Here is a 19,799-nt window from a genome sequence, read left to right on the forward strand (position 1 = left end):
GCTATAGCTCAGTGGTTAAGAGCACTGGCTGCTCTTCTAGGAGACTCGGGTTTGTTCTCAGCATCTTTGTGCTAGCTCACAACTGCCTGTAAATCCAGTTTCAGAGGATCTGATACCTTCTTCTGGCCTCTCCGTGCACTAGGCATGCAAGTGCTACAGACATATATGCAGGCAAAACATCCATACACAAGAAGAAGAAAAGAAGAAGGAGGAGGAGGAGGAGGAGAAGAAAAAGGAGGAGAAGTTGTTTATTGAAGAAGAAGCTGTATTTCTAACTAGTTCCTAGTGGTTGCTTAGGCTGGACCATAGTTTAAGAACCATACTGTAGGCTAACTCCATTTGAAACACTTGAGATGTAATTACTACATCCAAAAGCCACCCATTTAAAGTGTTTGGTTGGGTGGGTTTTAGTACTTACGTAGCCTTGTCTCCAGCATGATAACACTATAGACGATCTCCATCATCCCCAGTAGAAACCCCCATACCTATTAACAGTATTCTCTACCTCTTCTCAACTCTGGGAACCACGGGCTTGTTTTCAACCTCCACACTGAATTATTCTGCACTTCTCAGCTAAGTGAAATAGAAGTGTGTTCTTTTATGCCTGGCTTCTGTCACTTAGCACAATGTTCATGTGGCATATTCTAATACTTTACTATTATGAATAATATTCAGTGATATGAATATGTCTTTTTCTCAGGGCTGGGGATTGAATCCAATGCCTGGCATCTGGAAGGAAGGCGCAGGCAAGCGCTCTACAAGAGCTGCATCTTCCTGTCCTGTATAGATCAATTATGCTTATCTACCCTTTGTTTACTGGATGTTCAGGATATTTCTACTTTGGGGCTACTATGACTAGTGTGGCTTTAATACAAGTATTTGCTTTTTGGGGTTTTGTTTTTGTTTTCGATACAGGGTTTTTCTCTGTAGCCTTGGCTATCCTAGACTCACTTTGTAGACCAGGCTGGCCTCGAACTTATAGAGATCTGCCTGTCTCTGCCTCCTCGAGTGCTGGGATTACAGGCGTGGACCACTGTGCCCCACAAATGCAAGCGTTTGTGTGTTTTCATTTCTACTGGATTCGTGTGTGTGTGTGTGTGTGTGTGTGTGTATGTGTGTGTGTGTGTGTGTATAGCTTAAGGCCTCATGCACAACAGGCAAGCACTCTATATTTTGAGATAGGGTTTCCTGAGTTGCCCAGGCTTGCCTTGAACTCCCTCTGGAGCCCAGGCACGTCTTGAATTTGAGATCTTCCTCCCTCAGTCCTCCAGCTAGCTGAGATCACAGACTTGTGTCATCAGGTCTGATAACACTGACTGATCTGTGTTGATTTAAACTGGAATTCCTATAATAAACCCCACTTGGTAAACTCCATTTTATAAAGTTAAACCATAACCTCACAGAGGCTGATGAATTGCTAATGAAATCACGAAGCTGCAGACTGAGCCTTCTTCTCCAGTCGGCAGCCTCAGCCATGGGGAGGGAAGGGGACGTAGGGGAGGAAGCCGTGCTGTCACAAAGGCAGCAGTGACTGCTGTCTTGTCCTTGTCCCATATTTTATAGGCAGTGTTTGAAAGTACTCTGCTTTCCACATCAGTTTTTGGAGATGGCTATTCTCCCCGTTTCACAGGTCAGTAAACTGAGGTTTGGTGAAAATCAGTAGCTTATTTAAGCATCTTAGTCAGCAGAAGATGGTACTAGTCTTTGGATAGCCTCCCTGCTCTCCTGTGCTATTTGCTTGCTTATTCCCGAGTCTCACGATTCTGGAGGCCCGTGGGAGTCTCTCTGCTGCTCACAGGCTGGCAGGTGCCAACAGTCACGATCAGCACAGCATCGGTTTATTCCATAGCTTTGGATGCAACAGGAAAAGAAAATCTTCTTTGAGAGGACAGTAAAGTTTCTTTGGTGTTTGGGCTAGGGAGATGGCTCAGTGGCCAAGAGTGTGTGCTGCTCTTCCAGAGGACCCAAGTTCAGTTCTCAGCACCAACATCAGTTGGCTTACAATGGCTTGTAACTCTAGTCCAGGGGATCTGACCTGTCCTTACACACACACACACACACACACACACACACACACACACACACACACACATTACATATGACACTGATGAATTTAGACTTCTCCAAAAATTGGCTATTTTCTGACAGCACAGTACCTTTGTAATCAACTGTAGTGCTAGGTGTCAACCATAGCTCTGCTGTGCGCACAGCTATGTGACCTTGGGAGAGTAGTCATCCTCTCTTCATCTTGGTTTGTTTTTGGCTGAAAACTGGGAGAGCAAGAAGATTTTCCCATGATTCACATGGATGTACCGAACAGGGCCCGACACAGAGCAAGCATTAGAGCTACTGTTGTCACTAGCTCCGTTATCTTCCACCTACTGTAGGCCTCCTTTTCAAGCACTGCTTAGAGTTGTGAACAGTTGGGCTTTGATCCCAAGGGATTTAGAGAGTCAAAGAGGAGGCCGGTAGGCAGAGATCTGTGGCTGAGGTTTTCAGGAGAAGGCTCTGCTCAGGGCCAACACACAGGGAGGCTGGCAGGGTGGTAGACCCGGACACCAAGGGCCCAGGAAGAATTGCTCCCTGGCCGCAGACCCAGGAGCTCTTCCTGAGGGTCCAGTCTTCCTCTCATGCTGAAGAGCAATTGAGGGGATCTGATTAGGTTTCTTGAGAGCCTAGCTGTGTGTCCTCCCAGAAACGACTGCCCTTATATGGAAGGACAGCCCTCCTCTGTACCTTCTGTCAATGGAGAGGCCGGAGTCCCTTTATTTGGGGTTGGCCTCAGAGACCCTTGGGCCAGACTCTGAACCTCCTCACCCTCATCTGTGGGACAGTCCTGCCCACGCCCCACTCCACCCCGCTTCAAGGATCCCCAGACCCACTAAGGAAAGCAAGCATCTAAATGCATGCTCTGCCACTGGGGGCCTTGAGTTTGGAGGCCCCAGAATGGGCTAAGTGGTGGATGATCACCAGGGACTCCTAGGGACTGAAAGTGCTTGCTGGCCCCAGCCTGCTCTTACAGCAGAGGGCCTGGAGCTCAGCAGCCACAGTCCTAGCAGCAGCCCCTCCCTTTCCATTGCCTCCACCATCTTCACTGAAGACCACAAAGGAGCACGGCCAGAAGCAACCATCTCACATCAGGCAGACCGGGGTGCCAGTCCCAACTGTGGCGTTCATTCACCTGCGTGGGGCTCCCCTAATCTCAGATGACTCCTCATTAGGGGCATAGGAACCCACCAGCGTCTCAGCAGGATCACGACAGAGTCCAGGAACAAACACTTGGATGCTTAGTGGTTCCAAAGGACCACTGGGGGGAGGGGGAAGAAAGGCCCCTGCTGCGCAGCTAGAGCCCTCCCCTCCCCCAGCCTCACTACCTAAATTGTTCCTGCCACCTCAGGTCTAGGTTAACAGTGAAGGTGTTTCATTGCTTCTTCAAGTTCTTCATGACTGAACCCACAGCTGGTGGAGTACTGAAATGGCCCTTAGCATCTCCCATGGCAACCTCTCCACCCCCATCCCATGTCTGCAGAGCCTGCAAAGAAAGCAAATGGCAGCAGTAGCGACAGCAGCAGCATCCTCAATCTGGCTTCCCAGCAGGTTCCTCAATCTGAAAAGCAGAAGCGAGGTGAAGTGGGGCACCCTCCCTCCCCTTTCTGTGGCTTTGGGTTTGTGAGCATGGAGTAGGCCACAGGGGTGTTGCATTTGCCATAGCACTGGACACAGCCTGACAAGCTTCTTTTTAACAACCTCTTTTGGGCAAAGGGAAGTTGTGTGGCTTCCTTTGCCAGCCTCAGACATCACAGAAAAGGCCAAGGTTCTGGGACACAGAGTCCTGGGTGTCCCGGCCAGTGCTGCTCTAATCTGGCAGTTTGGATGGGTCTTGGGCTTTCCTAGAAAGTTGACCTGATGTCTGGGTGGGCCTAGTGGAGATTTCCCCTTGACTAAGCCCATTTGGAATATCCCCATTTGGGTCCGCATTTGAAAGGGATCTAGTCTAAAAATTCTGTAATCCTTATTATTCAGAGACTGTAGCCAATTACAGAGAACCAGAGGGCCACTGCTTTCAATGAGGAAACCCTACTGAGCCTTTTCTAAGAGAGCACAAGGCTCTGCTAGCTCTTTGAACAACCACTTACAGGGCTGGGGATGTGGTGCAGTGGTAAATCACTCGCCTAGCATGCGCAGGGCCTGGGTGTGATTCCTAGCAGTGCAAACTAATAATACTAAGTGGTTGATAAATTAATTATATGAGAACTACTTATAGCCCAAAAGTAGAAACAACCTAAATATCTATACAAGTGTGTATGTTCACTAAAAGGAAAAAAAAGTACAGTTCACATTATAGCACAGATAAACCTTGAAAACACTATGCTAGGTAGAAGCAGCCTGGAGCAAGAAGCTGCATATTACATGATTTCATATGTATGAAATATGCAGGTTAAACCTCTCTAAAGAGGCAGGAAGTGGGTTAGCTGTTGCCAGCATTTGGGGAAGGGAGAGGGAGAAACTGCCATGGTTATCTGGTTTCTTTGGGGGAATGATAACTCTTTAATAATGACTGCGGGGCTAACTGAGCCACTTGTCGAAGCCATGTAAAGGTGTGAATTGCATCCCAATAAGGCTGTTGTATTCAAGAATAAAAGTTCTCAGCCAGGATTCGTTCTTATTGGTCTGTGAGCCGATGCCTCAGGAGTGTACGGAGTAACTGACAGGAAAGTGACTGGCAGGGACCAGCCTTTGCAATCACGACCCTTAGAGGCTGCAGACGGAAGGCGAAGAGCCTCTGGTGGCTCCCATGACCAGGGCAAGAATAAGGTCATTTCCAACAGAAAGCTCTACGGGTCTCTGGGGCCTGAGCAGAGGGAACTGGGTTGAGCTGTGAGCGCCATTCCCAGGAGCTGCAGGTCCCAGCCAAAAGGAGGCAGTTCCCGGAGTTCTGCAGAGATGATTTCATCAGTACCAGAGTAAAGGCCTTTCCAACCAGCACATTACCAGAAGCTCCACTGAACTGAGGAAGATGAGGTGAAAGGGTAGAAGCCTCGAGGAGTCCTGTCATGTTCTGAACTGCATCCTTGCTACATCAAGCGAGAGCTGACGCCCCTAACCCCAACGTGGCTGCATTTGGAGAGAGGGCATTTAGGAGCCATTCAGGTCCAATGAGCTCATAGCAGGACCGGGAGAGGGACCTGATTCAGTTGGCAAAGTGCTCGGCATGTAAGTATGAGGGCTTGAATTCGAACCCCAGAGTCCACGTTTAAATAAGTAAATAACTAGCCATGTGTGATGCTGCTTTCAATTCTAGCACTAAGAAGGTAGAATCCTGGGGCTCATGGCTCCCAAATCAGTGAGAGACCCCCATCTCAAGGAATAAGGTAGGGACTGACTGAGAAAGTCACCCAAGGTTGGCTTCTGGCCTTCACATGTACACACATAGACATGTGCATGTGTATGCTAGTCAACATGCAGATCTCAGGATGGAGACACACACACACACACACACACACACACACACACACGTTGGGAGAGAGATTCTGAATGTTCTCTCTGGGTGCACACACCTAACAGAGGCAGCTGAGCATGCAGCAAACAACCAGGAGGCTGTCCCTCAGCAGGGCCCAGCCACACTGCTACCCCGATGGCAGCCTTAAGGCCTCCAGAACAGTGGGAGGAGAGGACCCAGTCTTATGGTATCTGGTTACATCACTCTGACTAATGCAGAGAGATAGAGGAATTCTGCGTGGCACCTGGCATGTGTCCCAGCAGATGTTGGCTGACTGGATGACAGGTCAGGAAGGTCTCATCTTGGTAGGTACAATACGGAGTAGGGGAGAAAAGGTTCTATTGCAGGGACAGGGAGGCTCCCATGGACACTGAGAGGCCACACTCTAGCCTCTGGGGGCCAGGGTAGGAAAAGAAAACCAGGGCCAGGCAAGGTGGGCCCAAGCTCTTGGGGTGGGCGCTGGGTACTACTGCCAAGCTTTCAGATGGTTGAGTTAGAGCCTCTGCCTCCTGTTCTGGACAGCTATCATGAAGGAAGCAGGGTAGGCATAACAGAGGTGGCCAGCCCTTTGGCTCCCTGAAGCCATAGTGGACAAAGTAGAATTTTATTGGGTCAAACATTAATTTCAGGGCTGCCTAACCTTGACCCTGTGGGTTATGAGAACACACACACACACACACACACACACACACACACACACACACACACTTTATTTTTGTGACACTGTGACACAATGTTGTTATCTATAAAGTTCAGGTAAGTTAAACTGAGAACAGTTTATCAGTTAAACTGAGGCTAGCCAGTTAAAAAAAAAGTTTTAGTGTTTTAGGCAGGTAGATTTTTTTGTGATGGCTGCATTAACAGCTAGGTGGGCTACATGTAGGTTGAACACACATAATAGAAGACACATCACATGGTCACCTATCGATCTTTGCTGGGCAAATCTGGAAGCTCCTAAGGAACAGTGATCATGGCCTGCCTTGTTCCAGCTGCAGCCCTGAGGCCAGGAGAGAGAGCCTAGTGCCCAGATGTTGACTGACTAGGAGAACAAGTGTCTGCAACCTGCCTACAGCCCAGTGCCTGGCACATCATAGGCACTTAGCATGGGCTAGTTCCTTTCTTTGACCTCCAAAACAGTGGCAGCGACAGGCCCACAGGAATTCCGGAGCCCGTGACTTTTCTAGAACACTGCATATGAATCAATCAAGGTGGATGGAAGCTGGGCACCGCACACACTATGTAACTACTGTGCATTAGACGGTACAGGGCCTGATGATGTTATCACGTGGACTGCTGTTCAGGATGTAAGTGCCAGCCCTGTACAGTGTGCATGAGGAGTAGCGGATCAGGGAAGTGGGCAGCTGGCCCAGGGTCAGAGCGCAGGGGTGAGGCAGCTCCAGTTCACATCTAGGACCCTGGATTCCAGAGCTCCCCCTCCCCTCCCCTGTTCCCCCTCCTCCCCTCCCACTCCCCCCACCACCACCTGCTTGAAACCACACAGAAGCATTGGTCCTGACCTCTCAGTCCTTCATATGGCCACATTGTTTTGTAGTTGGCCCCAGGGACAGCATTTTCCCTGTCCAAAGATCCCTGTCCCTGGTATTCCTCAGGGGCCCTGGTGGGGACAGCAGCAGCCTCATGTACTCCTAAGGGACAGCTCAGAGCTACCACAGGTCATAAGATGCTGAAATGAGGCCAAGAAGGCTCATAACTAAGGTCATGGGTGTGGGTTTGATTCTCTGGCTTCCTCTAACTTCCTGTGACCCTCCACCTCCTCTGGCCCAGGTCACTGTCCACACCTAGAGGACAAGCCACCACCCTGCACTGTTTCCATGGCTACTCTGCTCCCAGGGAGGAGGAAGAGGGACTATGGTTTCCACGGGCAACCATGTAAACACCTCTGCTACACAAAAGGAGCTTTCCCTGGATATGGGAAGCAGGCTGGTTCCTGAGCTTGAAGCCAGCACGGAGGGGAAGCTGAGGAAGCCGTTGCTCTTGGCTAGGTCAAGGCCACACCCAAGGACATCCTGCAGCCAAGAAGGAAGCTGGCTACAGAGGAAGGTCATACCTCAGGGAGGGTTCCTAAGGTAGTTAGTCACCCAGCAGGCATCGAGGACTCATCCTATGAAGTGACCCACCCAGAGACCCCACAGCTTCATCCCTGAGGTGTTCCAGATCTGGATGCAGGGAAGGGGGGCAGGTCCTAGGAGCCTGCTTCACTCAATCCTGCCACATTTGAGGCTTGAGGGAAACAAAAGTGAGTCATCCTTCCAAGGGGGCTGCCTCGCTCTACCGAGCCACGCGGATGACTAAGGCAAGTAGATTTCAGCCAAGGGCAGTGTTAAGGTACCAAGGTAGGAGTGTGTGTGGTGTGTTTGAGGGATGGCAGTGAGATGGCCAGTGTGGCTGGAGCAGAGGATATGGGAGAGAGAAGAGCAGGTGAGTACAGCAAAGACCCAGAGAGGAGGATGCTTAACGGACCGGCAGCAGCCTGAGGTCTGATCTAGCTTATTTATAGGAGAAAGTGCATCCAGATGTGTCCGGTGAAACTGTGTAAAGGAGCAGTTACCACCTTAGACTATCCTATCTGGAAGTGAGGTCAGACGTGGGCAAAAGTGTCAGGGTGCCCATAGAGAGCTGCAGAAATGACCCAGCAGCTGAACATGCTTGCTATGCAAGCAGAAGACCTAAGTTCAAATCCCCAGTACCTAACATAAAAAGTTGCAGTTGTATAAGCTTGTATCCCCAGTGCTGTGGGAGGCAGGCAGATCACTGGGGCTTGCTGACCACCAGTTCAGCTCCAAGTTCAGTGTCTCAAAGGAATGAGATGAGAATGGTAGAGCAGGACAGCAGATGCCATTGACCTCTCTTTGACCTCTGCATCAATGCACGGGTGCATGTAACATCCCACTATTCAAGGGTTTATATGTGCTTCCCTGCTGCCACTGGTGTCCATAGAAACAGTATTGCTGGTTGCCTGTTTTTTGTTTGCTTGTTTTTGTTGTTGTTTTACTATAAGATAAACCAGCTTCCCATAGCATTCAAGGGTGGTCACTAGGAGTTACTGGTGCTTCCCGGGAGCCAGCTGGCTTCTCTCTGGCCTTCAGGCTCCAACCACATTCAGTGCTACCTGCATCAAGCCAACTCTTACTTGTAATACTGACAGTATACTTATCCAGTGCCCGAGGGCATCCTGGTGAATAAGGTTGCCCCTCTGTACTAGTCCACCACCACTCCAGGGGTCAGGTCCTCCATCTTGAAGACCTAGGCATGGTCCCAATGGCACCTTCAGAAACCTGGCTAGAAGGCCAGCAGCCCCAGACTCACCGGGCATTGAGAAGGGTGACAGGAAGACTGTCTCTACTGACTCTGGCTCTGGGGGTGGCGGCTGTGGCGGCGGCTGCTGCTCCTGCCCCTGCCCCTGCCCCTGCTGTGGGTCTTCAGGGTTCTCCACAGGAATATTTCCGTTCTCCATGTTCTCGTGCCTCCCATTTTGCAGTGGCTTGCTATTAACACCGTTGGCTGAGTTGATCAACCGCTGACGCTGTGGGGACAGACAGGAGGCCAGACAGACAACAAGCTGACACAGAACCATACAGCGTCTTCTTTCTTACCATCTCCCAAACCTGTCAGTTGCCTCCCATCCTTGGCAACACTTGCTGGCGTTAGTCCTTTGTCCATTCACCACGCTGGCTATGTGCTAGCATGGAATCTAGTTTCAGTCAGCCTTTCTCCAAATCTCTTCCTGGGTTGTTGGCCAATGGACTGGCCCTCTGAGTCTCATTTCACACCTGATTGAGTGTGTTCTCCAAAGCCCTCGTCTTCCACCAAAACCACCCCCCTTCCCTCCCACGTCTTTATTATGGCTAATGACAAAAGCAGCTTTGGGGCCACTCTAGCCTGGCTGGTGTCACTTGCTTGATCTGTGGGATTTTATTTTTTGAACACAGGCATGGACAGAAGACATACTATGTGAAATCAACAGGGCTGAGGATGCAGCTCAGTCGGTAGAATATCTGTGTGGCAGGCATGAAGTCCGGGGTTTGATCCCTACACTGAATGGACTGGGCTTGGTGGCAAATGCCTGTAGGCCCTGCACTTGGAGGTAGAGGCAGGAGGGCAGAGGGATCCTAAATTCAAGGAATATTCTTGGCTGCCTATAACTTTGAGGCCAGTCTGGGCTATAAGAAACCGTAAAAAAGGAACTTTTATTCACCCAATTTAGTTGTTGTCTGGGAGGCTTACTGCCTCCTTCTGCTAACCTAGGCCTAGTCCTAGAAGTTTCTAACCTCCATACAATCTAACCTGGGCCTACAATGTTTTCAGCCTCTGAGACTTACTGCTTAATAAGCTCACCCTTACTTGTTCTTTCTGAGCTCTGGGCTGACTGCTTCAACTCAGATGTTCAGGCTCAAACTCTTCTCCCAGATAATTTATTTAATCTGGCTTCTCTCTCAGCCTCTAAATTGTTCTGCTTGGCCTCAAACTAACTCAGCATTCTGTTCTAGTCTTTTGGCTTCTTCTCATTTCCTGGATCATTCCATCTTCACCTGAGTTCTCTCTCTCTCTTTCTCTGCAGCCCATCTCTCTATTACTGTCTTGGTAAAACTGTCTCCTCTCTCTGTAAAACTATCTCTTAAGTAGCTTCTCTTTCCTCTTCTTGTGAGAGGGGCGTATCCTATTCTGTCAAATCTTCTCTGATTCGTTACCTTTTCTGCCTCTCAATTAGACATCACTTTCAAACATGGGTGCTTCCTTCTACAAACTAACTTTGCTTTCATTTGGGATTAAAGGCATACACCACCACACCTGGACCTAATTTTTTTTTTAAACCTGAAACTTGCTCTATACCAGGCTGGCCTTAGACTCAGATCTGTTTGCCTCGTCTCCTGGATTAAAGGTGCATTTGTATTCCAGCAGGATCACATAGACCTAGAAGGTCTTTGGATGTGATCTCTTGCCAGCCAGATTACATAGACATAAAAGGTCTTTGGATGTGATCTCTTGCCAGCCGGATTACATAGACATAAAAGGTCTTTGGATGTGATCTCTTGCCAGAACAGCCAGGTTCTGAATTAACATTCTTCTACATTCCTTTGTGGGATCAATTTACTCTCTACCTCCCACAGACCTGAACTCAGGTGACAAGCCAGAAAAACGAGAAGAAGCCAAAAGACTAGAACAGATTGCTGAGTTAGTTTGAGGCCAAGCAGAACAATTTAGAGGCTGAGAGAGAAGCCAGATTAAATAAATTATCTGGGAGAAGAGTTTGAGCCTGAACATCTGAGTTGAAGCAGCCAGCCCAGAGCTCAGAAAGAACAAGTAAGGGTGAGCTTATTAAGCAGTAAGTCTCAGAGGCTGAAAACATTGTAGGCCCAGGTTAGATTGTATGGAGGTTAGAAACTTCTAGGACTAGGCCTAGGTTAGCAGAAGGAGGCAGTAAGCCTCCCAGACAACAATTGAACCAGGAGAATCAAAGTTCCTTTTACAAGAAACCCCATCTCAAAAGACAAAAGAAAAGAAATGAACAAATGGACAGAGTTTCCATTCTCTACAGCCTAAATGCATTCGGCTCTCCTCACCTTGTCCCCTGTTACGGGTTATGGATCAGCCCTGTGGATCGTGGGCATTCCTTAGGAACATTCAAGTCATTCCCTACCACTTCAACAAGAGACTCAGGAAAAGAGCTATGGCCCTCAGCAAACTTCCACAATGGGGTGCCCAGCACCCACCCTGGTGGTCTCACAGGGGAGCCATTACCACTCATAATGGAAGCCCACCCTTGCTCTCAAGAATGCTGAACTATCTTCATATAGGTTTGAGACAAAGACTCCTAAGCCTTGGTGTGTGTGTGTGTGTGTGTGTGTGTGTGTGTGTGTGTGTGTGTGTGCACGCGCGCGCGCGCGTGTTGTGTTGGAGTGAGGGGCACTTCTCAACTTTTCCCCACAAACAGTCCTCAACACTGAGTCCACCAAAAGAGCAAAGGGGCCTTTGCCTGATAGTCAGGCGTAAACATGGAGCATTTGGTTACTTAGCTGGGATTAAATGAAAAGCCATTGTGTGCAGAGACAGAATTATGAATGCAAGACCATCGCTCCACAGCAGCATGAAGGCAATGATAGAAGAGGGTTCCAGCATCACAAAACCAGCAGAGGGTTATGCCTTATCCCACACACATGCAAAGAGTTAAAAATAAAAAGAAATCTTTAAGATGACTAAAGAAATGAGACTATAGTGTCGCATATGTGCACATATGCATTTGTGAATAAGTGAGTATATTATGTGTGTGTTTTTACACATGCACATTCATGTGCATATGCATATGCAAGTACCTGTATGCAAGTACAGATATGTATGTGTGCATGTAACGGGTGACCACTCGTGTGGGGGACAATGGGTTATCTCGGGAGCTGCCTGCCTTTCTGTTTGAAATGAAACCTCAGTGCTGGGATTGCAAGTGCACGCCAGTAGGCCTGACTTCCCCTCCTCCGCTTTCTTTCTTTCTTTCTTTTTAGGTTTTTTGAGACAGGGGTTCTCTGTGTAACAGCCTTGTGTGTCTTGGAACTTGATTTGTAGACCAGGGTGGCTCAAACTCAGAGATATGCCTGCCCCTGCCTCCTGGGTGCTGGGATCAAAATGTGGCCGCCACACCCAGCTGTGCCTGGCTTTTTAAGTGTGGGATCTGAGAATTGAACTCAGGTCCCTGTGCTTGAGGGCCAAGTACTTAAACCAGCCAAGTTATTTCCTCAGAGGGTCTCAATAAGCAAGTTTGAGGCTGGGTGTTTGTGCGTTTTGTTCTCCACTGTTTCCATCCTATGATGACTTGACTCTAAAGTTCCTACTTAGGTCCCAGGCACAATCCTCCAATCCATGAGGATGAAGCATCCTGTCCAGGAACCTCAGACAGAGGAACTGTGGCCAAAGAAATCGCTAGATTTAGTAGCAGATGTGAGCTTTAAACACAGTTCCTTTCTCCTGAGCCCAGCCTATGTGGCTCCCAGGCTGCCTTACAGAGCAGGGCAACCCCAGAAGTGGAAAAACAACTGTGGTACCAACATCCCATGTTCACCAGCTCATCAAAACCTGCTACTCCGGCCTGGTGTGGCACACCTAACTGTAAGCCCAGCCCCAGGCAAGTAGAGGCAGGATAATCTTGAGTTTTAGGACACCCTGCACCACACTGGGAAGCCAAGACCTGCTAAACTTCTCAAACAAATAAACAACCTCAAATCCTCGTGTGGTAAAAGACGCTGTAAAGCCCCTGGCCCCAGTCGTTCAGAGTTATTTACCACACACTTCCCAGCACCCCATGGGTATTATTCTCATGCTTATGAAAAATGGGCAGGATTCTATAGAATGTCCCTGAAATAAATTTCACTAACATAGACCAGGGTGATCTAAAACCCAGAAAGGCATTTCCACTGCTTAATGTACATTCCACAAAGATGACACACTGAACAGTAAATCAAGGCAAAAGTGTTTCAAGGAGACAACCTTTAACCACTGGGGAATAATGCCTTTGCAGGCACCCATGTGCTGGCTACTAAGCTCTATTGTCTCCATCCTCTGGCCACTGCTTGCTTCTGAGAACAAGGCCAACAAGTACTAGACTGCACTTAGAAAGCAACGCCTGGAAACAGGCTAAGCTGCTGAGCAACACAACATAATATCTTTGCAGTTTGGTTGAGTGATATCCAAGTTATGACTCCTTTTTCAAATGAGGAGACACCCAGAACAGCTCAACTGTGACGAGGAAATCCTCAGAGGCCATCTCCGCTCGCCGGCATGGTGGCTTGAAGGTGAATGGCCCCACAGGCTCATGTGCTTGAGTGCTTGGTCCCCAGTTAGTGGAATTGTTGGGGAAGGATTAGAAGGTGTGGCTTTGCGGCAGGAGATAGGCCACTGGGGGTGGGGCTTGGACCTTAAGAATGAGAAGTCTTAAAAAGAAAGTGCTGGGTGAGGGGACCTGGGTTTCCCCTAAGCTATTCAATGCTTCCTGTTTTAGGAGAAAGCCTACCTCCAGGAGCTGCTGTGCCTTGTATCCCATAGCAAAAAAGTTAAAATGGCTGTTTAAAAAGCCCACACCATGCCCGGTCTTTCTGTCTCTGTCTATCTGTCTGTCTGTCTGTCTGTCTGTCTGTCTGTCTGTCTCTCTCTCTCTCTCTCTCCCTCTTTCCCTCCTCCTCTCCCTCTCCCTGCAACTTGTGGATCAGATGGAAGCTCTCAGCTGCCTCTCCAGCACCATGCCTGCCTGCCTGCCTGCCTGCATTCCCACCAGGATGATGGACTCACCCTCTGAAACTGTAAGCAAGCCTCCAATTAAATGCTTCTTTTTATAAATTGCCTCCGTCATGGGAGCAGCAACAGCACACGAAAGACAACTGGTGAGTCTTCAAGGGTCATAGTCCACAGAGGAGAGGCCTGTGTTCATGTTTGCTTCTCTCTCTAATTAACACTGCGAAGGAAACAGCCATACAGCATGGCCCCCTTCCTCTAATTAGCTCAACTCCACCGACTCAAGCTTGGCGCTCCATCACTTTCTGCTTAAACTTCCATGGCAGGCCTCTGCACGCCCTTACCCTTCCTTCCTCCTTCCCTTCCTTCTCAGGACTGAGCTTCCAGGAAGAGTTCTAAGGGGATATGGTCTGTGGAAGAGCCAGACCCACCTAAGGCCACTCTGTTTAGCCAGTGTGCCCAACCTTTCGACACCGCAACGCATGGCGTTGTCATCTATAAAGAGAACCATGCAACTGGGTTACAAAAAAAAATGCAAAAGAAAAAAATCATATTTAAAAAATAATAATAATGTTTTAAGCAAGATTAAAATTTTGTGTTAGAGCTGGGCATGGTGTCACATGCCTATAATCCTAGCACTTGAGGAGGCAGAGGCAGGTGGATCTCTGTGAGTCTGAGACAAGCCCGGTCTACAAAGTGAGCCCAGGACAGCCACAGCTACAAAGAGAAACTCTGTCTTGAAAGAAAAAAAAATTTTTTTTTCTTTTTGTGTTAGGTTGCTTTCATAGCTCCTCTTCACTACATTCAGTCTATGGGTTATGGGTTGTACCGTGTGCTGGGTTAACTTACTTCATTAATTATGATCCTGCTGGCCATCCGTAGTCGGGTCCTGGGCCCAAACTTGTTGGTGATCATGATGCGCAGGCCAGCCTCTGGGAAGGTGAACTTGGGAGGGCTGGAGCTCAGAATCTCATCCACCATCACCACAGGTGTCCTGCCATAGGGAGGCTTCTCCTTCACTGTAGAGCACACCCCATCAGTGCTGGCCCCTTGGAGAACACTGCGCTAGCGACAGGGACTAACTCCCCCTCACGGTCAACATCTTGGGGCTATGTGCTTGGCAGCTGGCAGCTTCCCTGGGGTCAGAGACCTGCCTTCAGCTTCTCCCTTCAAAGTCTGGCTTGCTTTTTGAAATACCCAAGATTCAGCAGCGCATTAGACGGATACAGCAGGTGCCCTGCTTCCAATGTGCTGCTCCCGGCTTCTGCATGGTTGGTGTCTGGCTCTCTCAGGCCCCTCCCTTCCAGGGTTCAGCCTTGTCTGGCTTCAAGGGCTTTCAGGGCCTTGCCTAGGTCTCACTGCAACAGTCTACCTATGCCACAGACAGGCCCCTCCTGCACCTGTCACTCATGACTGAGCCAGGACCACTATCATCCTAATTCTCAGTGACTTGGATAGTGGAAAATGCTGGAAAACAGAGGTCAGTATCATTGTAACCTCTCCTTAGCCCTTTGCTCTGCCTTGAAAGGAGTCATCTTCACTGCTGTGGAGGTGGCTGCTTCCAATTTTGTTTCCGGGAAGGCAAGCAAGGTGGTCAAAGATTCGTGCCCAGGCCCTAGACTAGACATCAGGGATCCAGCCTGTTTGAGGACAGGCTGCTGTCTGGGCTCAGTGTCTTTGATGAACCCTGACACCCTCTAGGGTCCTTGGCTGCCCTCTCCAATTCTTTCTTTTCCCTTGGGAGATAGAACATAAGGCCCAGACCTGTGCCAGTGTCCACAGGAGCGTGGCACGGCACTCCAGGCACAAGGGAAAGTCTAGTAGCCAAACCACTTATTAACACAGCACCCTGAAGCAGGCAGCATGTCCCCTCAAAGGGGAGAAGAGCACAGATATGGCTGCTCCTCTGCACTTGTTACCAGATCCTGTGGCGTCCTGCACAAGGAGTCGAGTGACCGAGGAGCAAGTCCAGAGGGCAAACTCATGCAGAAGTTAATGGTACAAAAACACAGAAAATGCACAGCAAACAGCCCCCGCCCCCCCGCCCCTGCAAACACACTCACACACACTACACCCCACACAGGCAGCAAGGCTCAGCAGACAGGAGGCGAGTGGGTTAGAAACAGCCGGAGGCCCATGCGCCTGTCCAAAGTGAACACTAACCTCCACAGAGGTGGACAGTGTGGGGTTTGGCTCATGGATTGTGTTTACTGCTTAAAAGCATGTGTTATCGCCAGGATGAGAGCAGATTACTTACAATTTAGAAGAAGGGTTAAGGATACAGAGGCCGGCCCAGATGGCCACAGGTGGGTTAGCGTGCGGCGGCGGCAGAGTCTGGGGGCAGAGCTCTTGCTGGCAGCAGGGATGCCAGGGTTACATGGAGGAGGGTGTTAGTAGCAGGCTCCTTCCACAGGGAGCCTCGATGCTCTGGGCTGCCAGAGAGAGGGGCACCAGAAAACCCCTGCAGCGGGTACCACACTCCATTCTGTAGTACTAGCTGCAAGACAGGTACCCCATGGAGAACGCTTGGGCTCAAAAACCCGTGGGTCCTGTGAGGCAGGAGCCATGACACCTGGCTCTCTTGTCCCATCACACCCAAGCTGAGAGTGGTAGGCCAGAGGGCACTCAATTGCAAGATGCTTTCCTGGCAACTCCATCTAAGGCCCAATAGTACCCCTCCCTTCTCTTTTCCAAACGTAGGTTGTGTCCAATACCAGGGCATCTTGGAAGGGCCCCTTGGAAGCTCTCTGAGCTAGATTGGGCTCATCCAATATGGCGGCTGGTGACCAGGTAGACTTGGTTGTCAGGCTATGAACAAAACCTCCAGAGAACCAGTCACGGGACTGAAGCAGGGAGCTCAGCTACACGGTGTATGAGAACATTTACACACAAAAGCTCCCCGCTTCTCCTACAAAGAATATGACTTTTAAGCTATAAATTTTATATAAGAAATGCAGGGTTGGGGAAAGCAGGCTATTTCCTCATTATTCTTTCTAGAGGCTTGCGTGTGCTAGGCAAGCACCTACCACTGAGCTACACCCCCAGCCCAAGGGACTCCTTGAAGCATCAGCAGACAATTCAGATACCCTGTTCTGTGGTGTGGCCGGAGAGCCATCTGCTGAGGGTAGGGAAAAGAAAGCGATGTTATCTCCTGCCAAGGGAATATGGCTAGAAAGGCAAAGTGAGAAGCCAGAGTCCCTGCGACTATGGAGGTTGGGAATCCTAAACCAGAGCCAAGGTTGGAGCCTCCCCCTCAGCGGAGGGTGTTCTACAACCTGCCTTCTGTGACACCTCACTGGGAATTTATGAAACACTGTGTATAAGGCCTTCATCTTCATGATCTGGCCTTCACTGGCTCTGTCCCTCATGAGTGTGGCTAGAGGGGGTTCCACTGAACTAGGCTCCTTCTCCTTTCTCAGTGTGTCTCCTCTTTACATGTAGAAAGATGCATCACTCAGAAGAACATCCATGACAAATGCCTTCCTCTTGGGAATACCCAAGACAGGACAGAAGACACTTGCAAAATGCACCTGAGAGGAAACTTGCTCTGCCCAGGGTAGAAGCCGTAGAGGGCCGAGGAAGAGAAGCCCCTTGCCTGCCACCAAAGGCAAAGGACCCACTCCTGATACCACAAGCAAGTTAAAGACCACCCCCCTACAAAATACGGAGACCTGCCTGGGGGCATTGAGGGATGCTGGTGGAGGATACCTGGAGAGGATCAAGGATGCCATGTAGCCCTGGATCCCTTTTTCCTAACACAAGTATCATCCAGGCTTTAATGCTGATCTGCATGGGACAGCTGTGCCGCCACTGAGGCATTACCTGACAACTGCTGGGCTATTGAGAATTGAGGGTTCTTGCAAGGAAGTGGTTCTCAGATCAAGGCAATTCAAAGGCTGTGACCAAGAAGACATGTCCTGGCTCCAGAAGCCCCGCCCCCTATCCCAGTTCTAGGAGGAGCTAAGGAGATGAAGCTGCTTTCAGAAGTGGGTCTCCAAGTAGGCTTCTGGATTGGGCTGGGCTGCCTGTGGAGCTCCAAGCCTGGGTTTTCCCCGGCCTTGCTGTCCCTTTAGGCAAGTGTTCGAAGCCTAGGAAGTGACCCTTTCCAGGATGGATTTCTCAAGGACAGGGCCTCATTTAAGATGCACAGGGAGGCCCAGGCTCTGTCACTCAAGCCACTCGTTCTGGGCTCTTCTCTTGGGCAGAGACAACACTGAATGTCCAAAGTCAATCAGGCCTCCTACCTGCCCCTGGAAGGATGGGAAAATGTCTAGGATGCATTTCTTTTCTGGGACTTTCCCCTTCTATCCTTTCCCATTGAAGTGAATGTCAATTTGCTCAATATCTCAAATGTGGGTCTTCTCTCCCATCCGGGGTCTGTATGACTAAAAGTTGATAGTAATGGTGCAGTGCAGTGTGTGTGTGTGTGTGTGTGTGTGTGTGTGTGTGTGTGTGTGTGTGTCTTCCACAAGGGTCCACAGCTCCTGTCTGCTCAGCCTTACCTTGCCCCAGCAATGGCACAGAAGGGTCGTCATAGCTACCATCATAGAGGTCATTACCATCTTCCAGCTCGCTGCTCACGGGGTTACCATTTGCAATGCTCTTTTGTTTGGTTGTGAAAAACATCTGCATCTTCATATTGTACCTGCGAGTCAGGAAAGGCGGGAGGTCAGAGCAGTGGAGTGGGGAGTCCCATCCTACCGGGTGGGTGGAGCATCAGGCCTACAGACGACATGGCGCTGGGCATGGACCGTAACCAGGGAGGCTCTCCAACTGGGCTGAAGGGGTTTCTTGGCAGGAACACTGGGGTTGTGTGCAGCCTGGGGCACCTGCTTCTGCTGAGCTGTGAGTTCCCTCCTGGGGGTGTCAGAGGCCTTACAGCTGACGTACTTAATGTTTGTGATGAGCTTATCCTACTAAAAGCAATTCAGCCCTACAGGACTGACCTACAGGACAGGTTCAAAGGAGGGAGACAGCCCCACCACGCCTTTTGCTTACCCAGGAAGCAACTGTTGCTCGGGCGGGCTGCTTGGTGACCATCTAACTCCTGTATCACTCAGGGCCAGCACAGCCATCCCCTGAGAGAAGAGGGTGGCTCTCTAGCTCTAAGTCTCTCTATTGTTGGCTTTTCTCTAAGAAGCTGTCCAAGGGCAGTCACGGAAGAATTCTCATGCTGGACATCTTACTTCCCACTATACGACATTATGCTTTATATAAAGGAAAGGGCCCGCATAGCTCCCTTGGTATTGTCTTTCTTTTTAATCACATAAGAGAAGAGAAACTTGCATGTAGCTAGGCTCAGGAATACTTATAGATAGTGGTTCACTTATTATTTTTTAGAATTACACATATACATTATACATATATATCACACATATATGCATATATCATATATAGCATACATATAAAAAATTGTCAATATAGGTTTTTTTCTTTGCTCTCGGAGCACACGTTGGTGATGTAATAATACGGCTATTGCTAGTGTTTCTCCAGCTTTTTACATCATTCCAACAGCACGCCCGCATACACTAATCAATCCTTTCCGTCCCAGCCTCTCACTGACCTCTAAGCTATGTGTCACCATGAACATGACTCCTCCGGATGCTGTGCGAACATGGAACCCTACATTATTTGGCCTCCTGGGAATGGCTGCTTCTATTTGGTGAGCGTTTTAAGGCTCATCCATATTGAGGAATGTGCCAGAATGTCATCTTTGCAACTGTCTAGCCATGGGTAGTTTTAAGATGGTTTAGACCCAGACAGCTTCTCAAGTGGCTCAAGGTTTCCCAACCCAGAATACGGTGCTTGTACCCCTAGAGTTATGAGTGGGGCCCTGTTGCCTGCCCTGACAAGTGGCATTTTAATAAGGCCTGGGGCACAGGATCAGCTGATAGGCCTTTTGAGAATGGTACTGAGTTACTAGACTTATTGAAACAACAAATGAGTGGTTGCCCTGGGGCAGGGGAGTTCCCCAGAGCAGGGAGGGATGCAGGTCCTTGCTGGGGACTCATTTGGGGAAAGCAGTATCTAACTGCCCTACATCAGGGGACCCAGCATTGTCTCC

General features: G+C 49.4%; 1 protein-coding gene across 2 annotated transcripts in view; it reads right to left on the reverse strand.

Annotated features, from left to right (window-relative positions):
- SLC24A4 (solute carrier family 24 member 4) overlaps positions 1–19,799 on the reverse strand; it is a 143,407-nt gene that overhangs the window by 24,513 nt on the left and 99,095 nt on the right. The window contains exons 10-12 of one of the 2 annotated variants that reach the window (XM_084792669.1): positions 18,295–18,380; positions 14,585–14,754; positions 8,828–9,044 (exon numbers count right to left, since the gene is read on the reverse strand). In XM_084792669.1, the coding sequence (XP_084648795.1) occupies positions 8,828–9,044; positions 14,585–14,754; positions 18,295–18,380 (473 nt within the window). Of the gene's footprint in view, positions 1–8,827; positions 9,045–14,584; positions 14,755–18,237; positions 18,381–19,799 lie in introns of both variants that reach the window. The other variant, XM_084792668.1, reaches the window with a different exon arrangement.

The sequence above is a fragment of the Acomys minous genome (assembly GCF_964271855.1).
Source record: "Acomys minous genome assembly, chromosome: 8".
Classification (NCBI taxonomy): Eukaryota; Metazoa; Chordata; class Mammalia; order Rodentia; family Muridae; genus Acomys; species Acomys minous.